The sequence below is a fragment of the Indicator indicator genome, chromosome 3, assembly GCF_027791375.1.
Source record: "Indicator indicator isolate 239-I01 chromosome 3, UM_Iind_1.1, whole genome shotgun sequence".
Taxonomy (NCBI): domain Eukaryota; kingdom Metazoa; phylum Chordata; class Aves; order Piciformes; family Indicatoridae; genus Indicator; species Indicator indicator.
Genome location: NC_072012.1, coordinates 10,514,786 through 10,532,851, shown reverse-complemented (window position 1 = coordinate 10,532,851; position 18,066 = coordinate 10,514,786). Strand labels below are relative to the sequence as shown.

At 54.6% G+C, this 18,066-nt stretch overlaps 2 protein-coding genes across 2 annotated transcripts; both read right to left on the bottom strand.

The window, feature by feature from the left end:
- Positions 1-1,283: 1,283 nt before the first annotated feature.
- SMO (smoothened, frizzled class receptor) lies at positions 1,284-7,700 on the bottom strand. Its single transcript, XM_054399757.1, has 12 exons — positions 7,418-7,700; positions 6,209-6,414; positions 5,184-5,393; positions 4,928-5,100; positions 4,518-4,737; positions 4,129-4,252; positions 3,953-4,045; positions 3,647-3,755; positions 3,310-3,495; positions 2,854-3,002; positions 2,056-2,190; positions 1,284-1,901 (listed from the first exon to the last, which is right to left on the bottom strand). Exons 1-12 carry the CDS (start codon positions 7,698-7,700, stop codon positions 1,363-1,365), a joined length of 2,427 nt encoding a protein of 808 aa, XP_054255732.1. The 3' UTR covers positions 1,284-1,362.
- A 3,563-nt stretch (positions 7,701-11,263) lies between these two features.
- Positions 11,264-16,701, bottom strand: TSPAN33 (tetraspanin 33). Its single transcript, XM_054399853.1, has 8 exons — positions 16,597-16,701; positions 14,346-14,403; positions 14,124-14,251; positions 13,957-14,031; positions 13,770-13,865; positions 12,288-12,416; positions 11,691-11,852; positions 11,264-11,377 (listed from the first exon to the last, which is right to left on the bottom strand). The coding sequence occupies exons 1-8, from the start codon at positions 16,699-16,701 to the stop codon at positions 11,276-11,278; spliced, it is 855 nt and encodes a 284-aa protein (XP_054255828.1). The 3' UTR covers positions 11,264-11,275.
- Positions 16,702-18,066: the final 1,365 nt, after the last annotated feature.

Here is an 18,066-nt window from a genome sequence, read left to right as displayed (position 1 = left end):
TGCTGGATTGGGGATATTTAATCCCATGGTGCCATCTGCTGGCAAAGGACACCCCCTTCCCCCCTAAATTTGCTATCAAAGCCCCCAGACACCAGCTCCTTCCACTGGTGAAATGTCTGGAACAGGGTAGGCTACAGCTAGTTTTAAGGCAATTTAAAGCAATTTAAGCAATTTCAAGAAGTTTTTAAAGGAGGTTTGAAAAGACTTTGTTCTTGGGACCTCCCCAAAAAATCCAGGGCAGATGTTGGCAATGGAAACTTGGCAAATTTAATACTGATACAGGAGGGCTTTTCCTTTATACAGCAAAAAAAAAACACCCATGGAGGTCACTGGGATAAAGAAGACAACCAGGAGACTCCCAGGATGGAACGGAGACGTGCAGGGGGAAAATGGAGAGGGATGCCAGCAGGGACTGAAGTTCTCCTGCCTCAAGGTGTGCTCTAAATTGCCTTTTTTTCCCTTAAAAAGCAATAATCAGCGTTGCTCAGGGGGTTGGAGCACTCAGAAAGCAAAGGCAACCCCATGGAGGGGGTTACATTGTGGGGTTCTGTCTCATCATGGCTTGAGGAGCACCCCAACATAGCTCCACCAGACCCATCTTCTCTAGCCAGGGGCTGACATCCCACTATCTCTCTACTTTGGGTCTGGCGAGGATCATCTTTAGGAGCTGCCATCCCATCAACCCTCCAGTTTGGGTCTGGTTCAGCTCCTCCCCAGGGACTGCCATGCCACCGACTCCCCAGTTTGAGTCTGGTTCAGTTCTTGGAGGAGCCTGAAGGCACTTTGGGACCACTGAAGGAACAGGGGAGCACCCCCCAAAAAACATAGTAAGAATCATAGAATCATTAAGGTTGGAAAAGACCTCTAAGATCACCAACTCCAACCTTCTACCCAACACCTCCATGACCACATAACCAGGATGACCCCCCCAGACACTCTGTTTTTGGGGGGAGGGTTTCAGCCTGGCCACCACGTGTTACAAAAAAGATTTACAAAAATGAAAATAAGGTAAAAAATACAACTATTGGCACAAGTGTTTGGAAGCACTACGGACCTTCCAGCCCTGGATGGGGGCAAACAGCTCCTGTCCTTGTCCACCTCCCTTATCCTCAGATCCCTGCAGGACCTGGGTGAGGTCGTTTCTCTTCTGGTGGTGTTGCCGGGAGGCCACTTCCAAAGCTCTTCTTGCCCGGCAAGAAACGCCATCCTCCCAGGGGAGAGACTGCATGGAGACATCAGATGTTGGGGCCGTTCACAGTGGGACAAGGTGGTTTTGGTGTCCCCTTGCAGGTTCCTCATGCTGGATGAGGCTTTGGGTCTCATCTCACCTGTCCCCATCACCTCACATCGTCCCATCAGGGCTTAAAAGTCCGAATCGGCATCCAGCAGCTCGGTGTCCATCAGGTTGGTCCGAGAGTGGATGGGGGCTAAGCCAGCTCGTCGGCCCTGAGTCCTGGACCCACCACCACCATGGGGCAAGGGGCCATGGTTGGGGGGCCAGAACAGCCCCCCATTGCACTGCTGGTGCCTGCTGCTGGTGCCAGGGCTCATCTCCTCAGGGGACCCATTCTCGGGGCAGAAGGGGTTGCTGATGAGGTGGAACACGTTGGCTCTGTGGTGGCCCTCCCATGGTCCTCCTGAGAAGGTGGCTTTAGGTGGGAGTCCTGGGATGGTATCAGGGGCAAAGGCAACCAGACAGGGCTGGGGGGGCAACTGGGGCAGGCGAGGGACAGCACTGGGGGCTGGGTGTGCTGCAGAACCCTCCAGGCAGTGCTCAGGACCTGGGTACACCTCCTCCTTCTTCTTCTTCCTCCGCTTCTTCTTGCGGCTGCTGTGCTTCTGCAGCTCGGGGGAGACATCAGCCTCCACCACCCAGAGGTTGGGCCTCTCCTCTGGTGGCACTGTGGGACATGGGGTGGGTGAGAACAGCCACATCCTGCCCTTTTCCCCTCCCACCAGCCTTAGTTCCCCAGCTCTGCCTCCCCCCATATGCCCAACACCCCTCAGACCATCTTGTCCCACCAGAGGTGCCCCAGATGGACCCTAAGGACTTGCCAGGGGTTGCCACAGGTGTCACGGAGATGTCCTGGGGCAGGATAGCCCCTCTTCTGGCCACCATCTTAGTGACATGCTGGGCCCACGCTGAGGACACATCAGCTGATGGCTCATTGATGTCAAACGCTAAACCAGCTGTAAAGACAGTGGGGGAGCCACAGGTGAAGGAGTGGATGGACAGTACCAGAACAGGGATTGTGATTGTCCCCCTGGCCTGGGCACTGGCAAGGCCACTCCTCAAACCCTGGGGTCAGTTTTGGGCCCCTCACTCCAAGGACATTGAGGGCCTGGAGCAGGTCCAGAGAAGGGCAGTGAAGCTGGTGATGGTTCTGGAGAAGAAGGAGAAGGGTCTGGAGAACTGAGGAGAAGCTGAGGGACCTGGTAGGGCTCAGCCTTGAGAAAAGGAGACTGAAGGGAGACCTTCTGGCTCTTTACAACTCCCTGAAAGGAGGCCGGAGCCAGGTGGGGGATGGTCTCTTTACCAAAGGAACAAGCGACAGGACAAGAAGAAATGGCCTCAAGTTGCCCCAGGGGAAGTTCAGGATGGACATGAGGAACAATTTCTTCCCCTTGAGGATTGTCAAGGGCTAACCCAAGCTTTCCAGGACAGTGGTGGAGTCCCCTTTCCTGGAGGGGTGTTAAAGCTGCATAGATGCGATGCTGAGGGACACGGATTAGTGGCAACCTGGCAGTGCTGGGCTAAGAGTTGGACTTGATGATAACAGAAGTCTCTTCCAATCAAAATGATTCAATGATGGTGAGGAGCCCCAGGACAACCCAAGTCCCACTGGTACGTACCCACGGGGCCATCATGCGAGACAGTGTGCATGCTGAAGGACAGCTCCTGGCCTGGGTCACGCAGCAGCTCCTTGCGCTTGGAGAAGGCCTTCGCGATCATCTTGCTCTTCTTGATCCTCTTGGGCTGGTCATCGCTCTGCCCCGTCAGCCTGGGGACACAGTGGGTCAGAGCAGGGACTCACAACCTCAGGTACCACAGCAGGGGGCACAGGGACCCTCCCCATCTCCCACTCTTCCTCTGAACATGGACGACAAGGGCCTTGGATGGAGGATGTCCCACAAACAGGACATAAGACACCTGCAAAGTGGAAGAGGCCACCTCCTTCTTGTCTGCTGTGAGGCCACAACTCATTGATGCTATGGACAAGAGATTGGTGACTACCTCCAACATCTCAGGACATTGGATGGGGCAGGGAAGGGCCACACAGAGCTCAAGTAACATTCTCAAGGTCTCACCTGCACCAGGTGCGCTTCCAAATGAGCAGGGTGGCCTTGGTCCAGACCCAGGTGCTCATGGAGACTCCAGTGCCAAACATGGCAAAGAGATTGATCTTCTCCACCAGCAAGCTTGGACGGTTCTTGATCTCACAGTCTGGGATGGGCTTGTTGGTCTGCGTGGCAATGGTCACATTGGCCTCACACCTGTGGGGACAGACACAGGATGGTGACCATGAAAAGAGGGACACCCACCACCACTCACCAGCTCTGCGGTGGCAGCACTGTTTGGGGACATGGGGTTCTCCACTCTGTAATGTGCTGGGAGGTTCTGGAATGCCACCAGTGTGCCACTCACAGGACGTATTCCCGGAAGCTGCGCTCCCACTCCGCCTGGTTGAAGAAGTCGTAGAAGTGGCAGCCAAATGTGATGAAGACAAAGCCAAAGGCCAAAAAGCCAAAGATACCTGAAGGAGAAGTGGGACATCCCTGGTTCAGCCAGACCTCAACAACACCAGGAGAAAGATGCTTCACCAAGGCCATAGCACGATCGCTACGGCTTTGTCCCCTGATGCAGCCACACCCAAGAAGGTGGGATGGAGTTGTCCCAGTCCAGGGGACAAAATGACCCCAGTCCCACCCAGATTTGGGCCTGGATGCTCACCCAGGCGCAGCATGGTCTCGTTGATCTTACTAGCTGCCTTCTCGCTCAGCAGCCCAGGGTGGTTGCTCTTGATGGAGAAGAGGGTCATGACCCCTGTGGTGGAAGGAAGAGGTGGTGAAGGCTGGGGGGACACCTACAATGACCCTGTCCCCAGGCTGAGGTGAGTCCACACCTACCCCGGATGAGGAAATAGCCCCCAACGATGAGGACAAGGCCGATGGGTGCCAGGACAAAGCCAGCCCGGTAGCGGTAGTTCTTGTAGCCCACGAAGCAGATGCCACTGACAGAGTCACCATCAACCTGCCAGAGAAGGGCACATGGTGTGGGTCACTTGGCTGTGGCCACCTCTCCCCACACACGTTCATTTATAGAATGGTTTAGGTTGGAAGGGACCTTAAAGATCGTCCAGTCCCAACCACCCTGCCATTGGCAGGGACATCTCCCACTAGACCAGGTTGCTCAAGGCCTCATCCAAGCTGGCCTTGAACACCTGGAGGGAAAAGGCATCCACAACATCCCCATGGGAGTGAGCCACAAGGACACAGGATGATGATGGTCCTGTTACCTGTGCCACAGCCAGGATGGCCACAGTGAGGACAAAGGGGATGGACCAGGTGATGAGGTGGAAGTAAGAGGTCTTGCCCAGGAGTGGCTGGTAGGTGGTGCCCAGAGCCTTGAAGGAGGTGTGCCAGGCGTAGGTCAGCATGACAAACCAGATGACACCCGACATCAGTGAGTAGTAGACGATGACAAAGATGATGACGCAGGACAGCGTCTCATTGGAGCTACAAGAGAAGGTGAGACAGGAACGTCACCAACCTCCACGAGAGGACAAAGAGAAGAAGAAGGTCTCTCCCACCCCAAGAGTGGAGTGTATCCTCCATGCACCCAAGAAACCCCAAGAGCCCTCTTAGGCCTTGGGGGGCACCTCTTGCCAGGCGGCCATAGTGGGATGGGGATGAAGGCAACACATACGTGGGTTCTCCCAGCCGCATGGTGCCATCAGCTCGGCAGACGATCTCGTCGCGGGCACCGTCCATGAACTGCGCCAACCAGCCGATGCTGCCCACGAAGAAGCAGGCATTGACGTAGAAGAGGATGACGGCAGGGTAGCGGTTGGAGTTCCTCCAGTCGGCAACGAACGTGGCCTGACGGAGGGGGAGCAAAGGGACAGCTTAGTGTCGGATCCCCCCTTTTGGAGGTGCCGCATCGTGTCCCCAGCTCCTCTCACCAGGGTGAAGAACGTGCAGAAGATGGTGACGGAGCTGAAGGCAGCGATGTAGACGTGCATCTCGCGGTGCTCCTTCTCGGTGAAGAGGGGGTTCTGGCACTGGATGCCACAGCCCTCCACGTCCTCGTACCAGCTCTTGGGGTTGTCCGTCCTCACCAGTGGTGCCTCGCACTGCCCCGAGCTGTTGAACTTGATGTTCTGCACCTCGTTCTGCCAGAGGAGAAAAGAGGCTGTGAGAAGGAGGAGGAAGCACCTCCGTGGTGAAGGAGTAGACATTGGTCCCATGCAGAGGGCTGGAGATCTTTCCATGCTTCTGTTGCCCCGCGAGGATTTCATAGAGTGATAGAATGGTTTGGGCTGGAAGGGACCTTCAAGGGCCATCTAGTCCAACACCGCTGTAGTTAGCAACAACTAGAGGAGGTTGCTCAGAGCTTCAAACAACCTGACCTGGAGTGGTTGCAGGGATGGGGCTTCTAACACCTCTCTGGGCAAGCTGAGATATGGTCTCACCACCCTCATCATAAAGAACATCTTCCTTACATCCATACATCCAATCTAAATTTCAGACCATCACCTCTTGTCCTGCCACAACAGGCCCGGCTCAGAAGTCCCTCTCCACCTTTCTTCTCAGCCCCTTTAAGTCCTGAAAGGCCACCAGAAGGTCTCCCTGGAGCCTTTTCTTATCCAGCCTGAACAACCCCAACTCTCTCAGCCTGGCTTCACAGTGGAGGGCTTCCAGCCCTCCCATCATTGCTGCGGTCTCCTCTGGCCCCACTCCAACAGGTCCATGTCTCTCCTGTCCTGAGGACTCCAAAGCTGGCCCCAGCACTGCAGGTGGGGTCCCAGCAGAGAGCAGCAGAGGGGCAGAATCCCCTCCCTCTACCTGCTGCCCACACTGCTGGGGATTAGCCCAGGACACAGCTGGCTCTGGGCTGGGAGGACACATTGGTGGTTCATCGCTGGCTTTTCACCCACTTGACACCCCCCAGGTCCTGCAGGGTGTCCACCCGATCTCCCCCCCATACCGGGCATCCCTCGGGGAAGCGGTCAGGTGTGCACTTGAGGAAGTCAGGCCAACCACGTTCGCGCTCCACGATGGTGCAGGGTGCCCGGGTGGCCTGGCAGAGGGTCTGGCTGGGCAGCTCCACCTGGCCATCCTCACACTTGGGCATGTAGACGGCACAGAGCAGGGGCTGGATGACGTCCCAGCAGCGCGGGGCATTGCGCAGGCCTGTGGGGACAGCACCATTAACCCCAGGTCACTCTGTGTTCCCCATCCTGTGTTACCCTGTCCCTGCCACCCTATGTCACCCTGTATCCTCTACCCCATGTTATCCTGTCCCTGCCACCCCATGTCACTCTGTCCCTTCCAGTCTGTGTCATGCTGTGTCCCCCACCCTGTTTTATCCTATCCCTGCCACCCCACAATGTCCCCCTGTCCCCATGGCAACTGTATATAGGGTTCGGATGGGGCAGAACTCACCCTCCACCATCCCACCCCTCAATTTGGCATACGAGGTGCCCAGATCCCTCTATAAAGCCTTTGGAGTGCCACGCTTGTTCCCTGTCCCCCACTATAGGGCTCCCATCTAGACCGTACCCATCCTGCTCTCCACTATACTGCACCTCTCCATCCTGTACCCATCCTGCCCTCCACGATACCGCTCCCCTCCATCCTATGCTCATCCCATCCCTCACTGTACTGCACCTCTCCATCCTGTACCCATCCTGCCCTCCACGATACTGCTCCCCTCCATCCTATGCTCATCCCATCCCTCACTGTACAGCTCCCCTCCATCCTGTACCCATCCTGCCCTCCACTATACTGCTCCCCTTCATCCTGTACCCATCCTGCCCTCCACTATACTGCTCCCCTTCATCCTGTACCCATCCTGCCCTCCACTATACTGCTCCCCTCCAGACTGTACCCATCCTGCCCTCCACTATACTGCTCCCCTCCAGACTGTACCCATCCCGTCCCTCACTATACTGCTCCTCTCTATACTCTACCATCCTGTGCCCTTCTGTAGTGCTCCTCAGGCCCAGTGCCCACCACCACTCCCCCTCCCAGTGCCCTTTTCAGGCCCTTCCCGGACTCCTGAGTGTGCACGTCCTCCCCCACACCTCCTTCGCTCGCGTACCACCGCCCCACTGCCATCCCCGCTGCACCGCGCAGGGCCCGAGCACCACCACCCCACACCCCCCTCCCCCCCAGCCCTCAGCCCCGTCCATACCGGACCAGAGCAGGAGCTTTCCGTGAGCCTCCTCCTGCGAGTCGGAGTCGGCTGCCAGCAGCGTGGAGGTAGCGGCGTAAGGTAGCGCCGAACCCAGGCAAGCACCGTATCGGAGCCGTTCGCAGGTCGCGGGGCGGCGGCAGCGCTCGGGAACGGCCGAAGCGTTGAGGAACGGCAGGGCGGCGGCGGCGGCGGGACAGCAGCAGCGGCGGCCGCCCAGCCCCAACGCCAGCGCCATCCCCAACCCCAGCGCCCACCGCCACCCGCCGCCCTGAGCCGCCATCCCGGGCCCGCACCGGCGCTAAGCGGGCGGCCCGGCCCCGGCCCCCGCCATGCCCCGACGCCCTTTGTTGAGCTCGCCGGGAGCGGAGCGGGGCCGCTCCTCCTCCACCTCCTCCTCCTCCTCCTCCCTCAGCGCGGCCCGGCCCGGCCCGCCACGGCCCCGCGCCCCCCGCCGGGGCGGGCTGAGGAGAGGCGGCGCGGCGGGAGGAGGGGGGCAGCTCACTATGCAGGAGAAAAGTGGCTTTCTGTGAGGGAAAAGTTACTTTTTTTTCTTTTCTTTTTTTTTTTTTTTTTTCAGAAACCAGGCAGAGGACGAATTTTTGAGGAGGAAAAGGTGGGGGGCGGGAGGGGGTTGAGGAGAGCGAATGGCGCTTAGCGAGGAGCGTTGATCGCCCGAGTTAGGGAAAGTTGCTTTTAGAGGGTGAAATGTGAAGATTTTGTGATGAAAACGTTGGGGTTTGCGGTGAAAGTTTCAAGTTTTGTGAGGAAACAAAAGTTTGCTTTGGGGGGGGGAATTTTTTATTTTTTTTTTTTTTTTTGAGGAAAAGGTTGGGTTCGGGGGGGCGGAATTCTAGTTTTTGCGAGGAAAAAGTTGGGGAAAATGTTAGTTTCTGAGGGAAAAGCTGGGGTTTGTTTTGTGGGGAAATGGTGAGGTTTGTGAAGGAAAAGTCGCTTTTTTTTCGGAGCAGACGGACAGGACGAGAGTTTGAGGAGGAAAGTGGAGATTTGAGGAGGAAAGTGGAGATTTGAGGAGGAAAGTGGAGATTTGAGGAGAGGGCATGGCGCTCAGAGAGGAGAAAAGGAGGTTCTGAGTAAGGGGAAAGCTATTTTTGAGGGTAAAATGTTTTTGTGAGGAATAAAGGTTAGGCTTGGGGGGTAATTTGGGGGTTTGCGAGGGGAAAATTTGATTTAGGGAGGGAGAAGTTGCTTTTGGGAGGAAAAAATGTTGCTTCGCAAGGGGGAGGAGTCCTGGTTTGGGAGGCGAAAGTTTGTGTTTTTCAGAGAGGAGCTGGATGTGGAAGGGGGGAGAGGAGATTTGGGAGGGGGAGGTTGGTTTTGAGGGTGGAAAGTGGCTTTTTGAGGGGAAAGTCGTGTCTGAAGAGGATAAAAGTTGTTTTGGGGAGCAAAAAGTTACGTTTGGTGGATGAAGTTTTTTGGGGGGGCAGAGAAGTCACTTTTGAGAGAGAGAAAAGTTGCTTTTTTAGGGAGATATGTCACTTTTAGGGGAGGAAGGTTGGATTGGGGGGAAAGGAAATTTTTCTGGGGGAAGCAGCTTTAGGGGGAGAAAAAGTTACTTTTGGGAGGAGGAAGGTTGCCCTATGGAAAGAGAAGCCACTTTTGAGGGGAAAAGAGTCGGTTTGGGGGGACAAAAGTTGCTTTGAGGGGACAAAAGGCACTTTATTGGGAGAGAGATTTCTTTTTTAGGCAAAAAAGTCACTTGGAGGGAGGGAGGTTTACTTTTGCGGGAGGAAAAGTTGCTTTTTGGAGGAGAAAAGTTGCTTCTGGGGAAGAGAAACTCTGAGGGGGAGCAAAGTCTGTTTGGGGGGACAAAAGGCACCTCGGTGGGAGAGAAAAGTTTCATTTGGGGGATAAAAGAGTATTTGGGGGAAAGTTACTTTTAGGGGAAGTCATTTTGGGGACAATAGTCACTTCTGTGGGAAGAAAAGGTACTTTTTGTAGGGGTTACTTTCGGGTGAGGAAAAGTCGTTTTGGGGAGACAAAAGCCACTTTTGGGGAGAGAAAAGCCACTTATTAAGAAGAAAAGTTGCTTTTGTTTTTGAGAAAGAATTTACTTTTAGGGGAAGAAAAATCACTTTTAGGTGACAAAAGCCACTTTTGGGGGGAGAAAGGTTGCAATTTTCGATGGGGAAGTGACTTCTGGGGGAGAAAAGTTACTTTTTAGGGAGAACAGTTACTTTGGGGTGAGAAAATTTGCCAATTTTTGAGAAGGAAGTTACTTTTAGGGGAGAAAAAGTCACTTATGGTGTGAGAAAAGTTACCTTTGCGGGACAAAAGTCACTTATGGGGGAGAGAAAAGTTACTTTTTTGATGGGGAAGTTACTTTTGGGGTCAAAAATCAGTTTGGAGCAGGGTGGGAGAAGCTACTGTTGGAGAGAAGGTACTTTTTAGAGGGAACTTCCTTTTTTGGAGGCAAGCAGGCCTTTGGAGGAGAGTTTTTGGGGGGACAAAACCTAACTTTTGGGAGATGGAGAAGTCACTATTCAGATAGGAGGTGTCATTTTTCAGAGCAGTGCTCATTTTTAGGGGGAGAAACTCCTCTTTTAAGTGAGAAGCCATATTTAAGGGTTGGCATGAGGTGGCCTTTTGAAGAAAGAGAAAGTGCTTTTTGGGAAAAGAAGTTGCTTTTCAGGGGGAACCAAGCCAAGGCGCTTCCCGACCGCACACAAAGAGCCGGGCGCTGGGCCGTATCTCGGCTCCCTTCGCGGCGGGGAGGCGCAGAGGGACCACCCAGCCCGACGAGAAGAAAAAAAAAAAAAAAAAAAAAAAAAACAAAACAACCAACTTAAAACCTTCAACTCCACCCACGCTTTGCGACAGCTCCGAAAAGCAGCGCCAAGGTCAGACCCTGTGATGCTGGGGGTGGGGGGGAGCGGCAACAGCAGTGCCTTGCAGCACCTCCAAAATTTTGTAAGCTCTTCCGTGGGGCAGAAAAAGTGGGAATTTAGGTACCCCCCTGTCCAAAGTCCCCCCTGGCCATGCTAGGGACTTCTCTGCTCTCTACCACTTGGTTGTGCTGCTCTTCTCTTCCCACTGTGTTTTGGGGGTCCCACAGCTGACCCCCACCCAGCATAAATCTGTTAAGAGGGCACTGCACGGGATCAGGCTGGCCTTGTCACTGTCCCCACAGATTTGTGTCCCCACACAGGTGAAGGAGCAGGCTCCACCATGGCAGAGATCACAGGGTCCAACCTCATCTCTCTTTATTCTTTGTGAAAGCAACACATGGGGCTCAGCACCTCATGGACCCTTTTGAGCTCCCCAGGGCCAAGCTGGGATCCCCACCTTCATCTAGCAGAGCCCACACGGGTCATCCAAGAGCAGGACATCTTGTTCCTCTTCCAGGATGGACCCACTCCTGCTCCCAGGCATCAAGCAATGTCCTCAGGGCACTAAGATGGAGCCAAAAGAGTTTGTGGCACCCAGTTCTGGAGCCAGCCTTGCCCCAGGAGAAGGCAGCTCGGTGCATGGATGGACAGACAGACAGACAGACATTCATCTCCAGCATGAAAAATAGGAAGTGCAAACCTGCTTTGCATGTGACCTGCTGGCAGCCACCCAGGACAGGACAGACAGACAGCAGTTCACCAGGACTGGTTCAGTCCCCAGACAGGGCACAGTCCCAGCAAACCTGGCACGCAGAGTCACCAGCATCCTGTCACATCACTCTCTGGCACAGTGGCCACCACACATGGATCCAGGTGTCCACAGTCCCCTACAAACTCCTCTGGTAAACCTCCATCAGCTCTTCCTATGGATCCAGGTTTGAAAAATCCCCTTGGAAGCTCTGGCTTGGCACAGGAATGGACTCTGACTCCACCAAGATGTGCCCAGGACTCAGTACCAGGGGTCTGCCCGGTGCTGCTGGTTGTAGAGCTGGAGCTTGATCTGGTCCCTGATCTGGTTGATGAGGATCTGAGCCAGCAGGATGCCCACCAGCTGCAGAGGAAGGGGAAGAAGAAGAGGAAGAAGAGGGGAGGAAGAAGGGAAGAAGGAATATGAGAAGGAAGATGAGAACGTAGACAAGAAGATATGGCAAGAAGACAACAAGAAGGAAGGAAAGAAGAAAGGTGAGAAGAAAGGTGGATGCTGAAGGATGCCAGGCAGCATCACCTTGCTGTCCTACAAGCATGTTCCACCTGCCTCCAGGTGAGAATGTGCGTATCTTTCACACTGCTCCCCCCACCCCAGATACTGCCCCAGCTCCCTGGTGGCTGCAACTAAGACCCCAGAAAGGGGACACCTGCGGTACCTGGGGGACGGCCAGCCCCAGGGCGATGCCCCCCAGCAGGAAGAGGTTGCTGTGGATCCAGTTGACCAGTTTGTCGATGCAGCCGTTGGTGTAGATGAAGGCACTGGCCTCCAGGTAGCTCATGGTCTGCATCCCCTGCCCGCACATGGTGTTGATGACAACCTGGGAGGTGGGGACAGGAGACAGAGGGGCTGGTGGGGGGATGATCCCTGCCATTTAGAGGGGCAGCTGGGAGGCAGTTGAGACCTCTGCCCTCACCTTGGCACCAGTCAGGATGTCCCTCTAGGCCTAGCCCTCCCTTGGTGTCCCCAGCCCCATTGCTAAACACCCTCCAGCCCCCAAAATGGACAACAGCAGGGGCTGGCAGGGTTGGGAGGGGTTCCCTCCACCACAGTAGAGATTGACCCCCATCCCAGCTGGGTATCCCCAAACCTGGAAGGTCCCCAAACCTGAAGATGGTGGGAGACCTCTCCTGGGAAGGAGGCTCCAGGCTCAGCCCAAATGGATGGGAGGAGAGGTGCAAAGCTGGGGTCCCCACAAGGACACCTGAGGTCATCCCAAGGACACCCAGGGTCTCCCTTAAGATTCTGTCCTTACCTCATTGGTGTCCTGCAGGCAGCAGGAGAAGGGGACAGAGCAGCGCTCCCGGCTGGGGTTGGTGACAGTGCAGTTGAAGTACATGTTCTGGGACCAGTCCTTGTAGGAGACACCCCCACAGCAGCTGAACTGCAGGGAAGGGCATGGGGAGTTTTAGTAGGCCCTACATAAACACAGGCTCCAGCAGAGACACCCAGAGGGGGTTCTTCCACCCACTTTTCATCCAGAGCTCCCCAACCAGGGTGTAACCATGGACAACAAATCCTTGGGACCAAGAAGAGCTGGCATGGCCAAGAGGAGCCAAAAGCCAACGTGCAGCCAAGTAGAGCCAACGTGGGACCAACAAGAGTTAACATGGGGCCAAGAAGAGTCATGTGGGGCCAAGACAAGCCAACATGGGGTCAAGACAAGTCAACATGAGGCCAAGACAAGTCAACATGAGGCCAAGACAACACATGGCCAAGACAACACATGGCCAAGACAAGCCAATGCAGGGCCATGATGAGGCAGTATGGGGCAAGATGAGACAAAGTTCAGCCAAGAAGAGCCAACATGGAGCTAAGACATGTCAATATGGGGCCAAGTCAACACACAAACAGGTAGAGCCAACATGTGGCCAAGTGTTGATGCAAGGAAAAGATGAATCAACACATGTCCAAGAAAAGCCAGTGTGGGGCCAGTCAAGTCCATGTGTGACCCAGATGAGTCATTGTGCAGCCAAGACAAATCAACACATGGCCAAGAGCACACATACAGCCAAGACAAGTCAATGTGTGGATGTGGCCAAGAAGAGACAACATGGGACCAAGAAGAGCCAGTGTGGGGCTGAAACGGGTCTGTACAGGGCAAGATGTGACAAAGCGCAGCCAAGAAGAGCCAACACGGAGCCAAGACAAGTCAGCACGGGGACAAGGCAACACATGACCAAGAAGAGCCAACATGGAGCCAAGACAAGTCAGCACGGGGACAAGGCAACACATGACCAAGAAGAGCCAACATGGAGCCAAGACAAGTCAGCATGGGGACAAGGCAACACATGACCAAGAAGAGCCAACATGGAGCCAAGACAAGTCAGCACGGGGACAAGGCAACACATGACCAAGAAGAGCCAACACGGAGCCAAGACAAGTCAGCATGGGGACAAGGCAACACATGACCAAGAAGAGCCAACATGGAGCCAAGACAAGTCAGCACGGGGACAAGGCAACACATGACCAAGAAGAGCCAACATGGAGCCAAGAGAAGTCAGCACGGGGACAAGGGAACACATGACCAAGAAGAGCCAACATGAGGCCCAGAAGACCCAATGTATGGCCAAGACAAGTCAGCATGCAGACAAGAGCCAATGTTGGGCCAAGAGAAGCCAATGCAGGGCTCTCACCCTGGGGCATGCACTTAAGGCAAGACCCAAGACCCCCAAACTTGATCCATGAGTGGGAACATGTCCTTGTCCTCTGGAGGAGGCAGACCCCTGCCACACACCTCCTTCTGCCCAAAGTCGATAAGGTTCTGCAGGTCCAAGTCATCCCGGTAATGCACGATGGCACCGTTGATGATCTCGCTAACCTTGCCACGTGCCTGTAAGGTGAACAAGGGTAGGACATCAGAAAGGTCATCACCCAACAGAACAGGCTTGAGGTCATCTAGCCTCCCCCGACTCTGGAAGTACCTTATCAGAGAAGACAAAGCCCAACACACCAGCCGCCAGCTGCAGGAGGAAGATGACGGTCAGGCAGATGGAGAACTGAGGGCAAGAAGAAGGCGGTGGTGGTGGGATGACAAGACTGCCACCGAAGTCCAGCAGTGGGGTGGGGACACCATTCCCTGGGTACTCACCGCCTGCAGCAGGCAGATGTTCTCCCTCAAGGAGCCGACGCAGCCACAGAAGGTGATGAGGAAGGTGAGGATGCCCACCACAATGAGCAGGATGGCAGGGTCCACTGCCAGGCACGCCATTGCCGCCTCTGCCGCAGCAAGATGTCACCTCCTGTCCCCTACCCCAGCACCAGAGCCCCCAGGCACCACCAAGGAACCTCGGTGTGTGTCCCACCACCTCACCTGCGTGTTTCAGCAGCCGGGCGTAGACTCCCACCGCCACCATCACCATTGAGATCATCTGCAGAGGGGGACATGGAGGTTGTGACCCCATCACCCAGCCACCACCATCTATGGCACAGGGTCCAAGATGCAAACTGGGTACTGGAGATGGACTTGCTGCCTCCTTTTCCCTTTGTCACCCCAGTATGGACCTGGTGTCACATCACAGGTGGGATGGAGCCCACTGTGAACATCCTCCTCCTTGTGGGGGTCACCTCCATCCCCACCAGCTCTAAGTGGCTGGACTCTGAGAATGTGATTTCTTGGAAGCAAGAAACTTCCTCAAAACTGTGATTTCAGGAAGAGCAGTCAAGAAAAATCCCCAAAATGTAAAAAAAAAAAAAAAAAAAAAAAAAAAAAGACCAAAAAAACCCCAACCCAAGACAAAAAAAGACCAAAAAAACCCACACGATAAAAAAGTAAAAAAAAGGCAAAAAAATTGCTAAAAAAGATCCAAGACGAAAAAAAATTTAAAAAATCCAATTACAAAAAATGTCCAAAAAAATCCAAATACAAAAAATGTCAAAAAAAACCCTGAGACAAAAAATGTCCAAGAACACCCCAAGGCAAAAAATGCCCCAAAATCCCCAAACCAAAGTGTCCAAAAAAAGCCCACCACAAAACCAAGACAAAAAATGTCCAAGAAGGTGCCAAGATAAAAATGGTCAAAAAAAAAAAAAATAAACCCAAGGGATAAAAATGTCCAAAAAAACCCAAACACAAAAAATGTCCAGAACCAATCCCAACACAAAAAAGTCCCCAAAAATGTCCCAACCCCTCAAAACATTCAGAAAAATCCCTTACAATATTACATAAACCCCTAAAAACATCTTAAAAGTCTCCAACGTCATCAAATTATCCCTAAAATACTGAAATAAAATGCCCGAAGACCCCAAAATGTGGAAAATTCTTTGCCTTCCATGCTTGAGGTGTCCCTGGGTTGGGTTGGGGACAAGATGGGAGGTCTTTTTGTGTGTGTGTCCCCTCATCATTACTTTGGGGGTCACCACCTGCATGGGGTCAAATTTGGGCCCAAAGGCCATGCTTTGGGTGGTGATGGCACCTGGAGGGTGGGTCCCTCCTGTGTCACCTGTGTGCTGGTGGCTCCTGGTAGCCCTGGGATGGGGACACACATGGATGACACCATGAGCAAGGGTGCACCTCAAAAACCTTCAGGGGATGGGGGAATGCAGCAGTAAGCCCATGAGGAGTCTAGGGAGGGTTTGGAGATCCTGGGATGTGAGGTTGTGTGGGACATCTGGGGACGGGAGGTAAGGGGTCCTTGCAGTGGTTTGGGGGATGGGATGGAGAGTCCTGGGATGGGGAGTCCGAGGGTTTGGGGATCACAGTGGGATCTTGGGGTGTGAGAGGTCCCAGGGTTCAGAGATCCTGGTGAGGTCTTGGGACAGGGGGTCTTGGGGACTGTCCACAGATGGGGTGTCCTGGGAAATGTCCAGGGATGGTGGGATTTAGGGATGAGGGGTCCTGAGGCATTCTGGGGATGGAGAGTCTTGGGATGAGGATCCCAAAGTCCAGAAGATCCCCTTGAATCCATGGGGATGGGAGGGTCCCAGGCTCTGGGGATTCCAGTGGGGTCTTGGGGTAACGGGTCCCAGGGTGCAGAGATCCTGGAGAGGTCTTGGGCTGGGGGATCCTAAGGAACATCTGGGGATGGTGGGGTTCAGGGATGGAGAGTCCTGGAATGGGGGTCCCAGAGTCCAGAACATCCCATTGAATCCCCAGGAATAGGGGGTCCCAGGATCCAGGGATCCTGATGAGGTCTTGGGATGGGGACTCCTGGAGAACATGCGGGGATAGGGGGTTCAGGGCTTCCGGGGATTTTGGGGATGGGGAGTCCTGGGATGTGGGTTCCCAGAGTCCAGAGGGCCCCGCTGAATCCGTGCAGATGGGAGTGCCAGGATCCAGGGATCCCAGTGGGGTTCTGAGATGGGAGCTATGTTCCAGTGGCGTCCAATGATCCTGGAGAAGATCGGGGGTCCCCAGTGACTTCCCGGTGATCCCCCGGTGATGGGGGGCTCCTGGGATGAGGCAGATCACCAGGATCTAGGGGTCCCCAATGAACCCTCGTGAATGGAGGGTATCGGGGATGGGGTGTCCCAGTGGGGTCAAAGGATAGAGACAATCCCAGGGTTCCGGTGTATCCCCGGTGATGGGGGTTCCCGGTGTGCCCACCGGTGGCGGTGGCACTCACCCAGAAGAGCATGTTGAAGAAGAACAGCACGTACTTCACCGCCGGGCTCACGAAGGAGAAATCGTCCCCGGGGGGCCCGGTGCCTCCTGCCGCCCGCCTCGCCATCACTGAGCCGAGCCCAGCCCAGCCGACCCCAGCCGAGCTCACCTGAACCGAGCCGAGCCCAGCCGACCTTACCCGAGTGCGGTCGAACAGGTCACCGAAACCACCGACCCCGCTTCGCACCCCCTGAGCCGAAGTCACCTGAACCGGGCCGACCCCAGTCGGGTTTACCCGAACCGAGCGGAGCCCAGCCGAGCTCACCCGAACGCGGCCGAACCAGTCACCGAAACGACCGACCCCGCTTCGCACCCCCTGAACACAGCGCAGCAGAGCAGGGCAACGACCCGCCCCCCTCCCTTTCCAGCCCGCTCACTGGCCCTCCTGGTCCATTCTGCCTTCCTATTGGTAATTCTTCCCGTCATTCAACCTCCGCCGGTGCCTCCCCCTCCAAGGCGCACCTGTCCAGCGCAAGTCAGCCTTAAAGGGCCAGCGATGACTCCAGCTCGGGAGATTCGGGGTTTTCCTGAAAGGGCCAGGCTGAGTCACTGACCCTAAATTTGAGGAAGTCAGCCCAAAACAGCTAATGCCCGCGCTGTGTGAACTAGGTGACATGGGGAAGTGGCTGCTCAAAAATCAGCAATTTTCCACTGGGCTGCTGAAATCGGCATAAAAATGAGATGATTTGGTCCATTTCTTTGTGTTTCCCTTTATTGTGGGTGTCCATCAAAGCTGGTGATGAGGATGGACCCTTCCTCCATCATCACACTCCACCCTATTTCCTCCACACCATAATTAATTGCATTAATTAACTACATTAATTACAGGACACAGGAAGCAGCAGGTCCCTTCCTGAACCACCCTGGAGCCTCAAATCCCATTTTTGGCTTAGTTTTCAGCCCTATCTTTTGTGTTGCCACCACACTGAGGTGTTACCAACATGTTGAGGTGTCCCCAGTATGTTAAGGTGTCCAACCTAAACCTCCCCTAGCATAACTTGAGGCTGTGTCCTCTTGTCCTATCACTTGTTTATTGGGAGAAGAGACCAACTCTCATCTCAATCCAACCTCCTTTCAGGGAGTTGTAGAAAGCCATAAGGTCTCCCCTCAGCCTCCTTTTCTCTAGGCTGAACAATCCCAGGTCCCTCAGCCATACTTCACAAGTTCTCCAGACCTTTCTCCTTCTACTCCAGACCTTTCACCAGCTTTGCTGCCATTCTCTGGATCTGCTCCAGCAACTCAATGTCCTTCTTGGAGTGAGGGGCCCAAAACTGAACCCAGTACTCAAGGTGTGGCCTCACCAGTGCCCAGTCCAGCGGGACAATCCCTGCCCTGGTCCTGCTGGCCACACTGTTGTTGACACAAGCCATGATGCTGGTGGCCTTTTTGGCCACCTGGGCACATCATCATTTGTAATTGAGGATTAATTATC

Coding starts and splice junctions, on each gene's coding strand:
- SMO (XM_054399757.1), bottom strand. CDS start 7,700: ATGGCGGCTCAGGGCGGCGGGTGGCGGTGGGCGCTGGGGTTGGGGATG. Junction 3,756..3,952: donor CGAGACCATGCTGCGCCTGG/GTGAGCATCCAG, acceptor CTTCTCCTTCAG/GTATCTTTGGCTTTTTGGCC. Junction 2,191..2,853: donor CTCGCATGATGGCCCCGTGG/GTACGTACCAGT, acceptor CTGTCTTTACAG/CTGGTTTAGCGTTTGACATC.
- TSPAN33 (XM_054399853.1), bottom strand. CDS start 16,701: ATGGCGAGGCGGGCGGCAGGAGGCACCGGGCCCCCCGGGGACGATTTC. Junction 14,032..14,123: donor ACATCTGCCTGCTGCAGGCG/GTGAGTACCCAG, acceptor TCTTGCCCTCAG/TTCTCCATCTGCCTGACCGT. Junction 11,853..12,287: donor GCCTGCAGGACACCAATGAG/GTAAGGACAGAA, acceptor CCCACCTCCCAG/GTTGTCATCAACACCATGTG.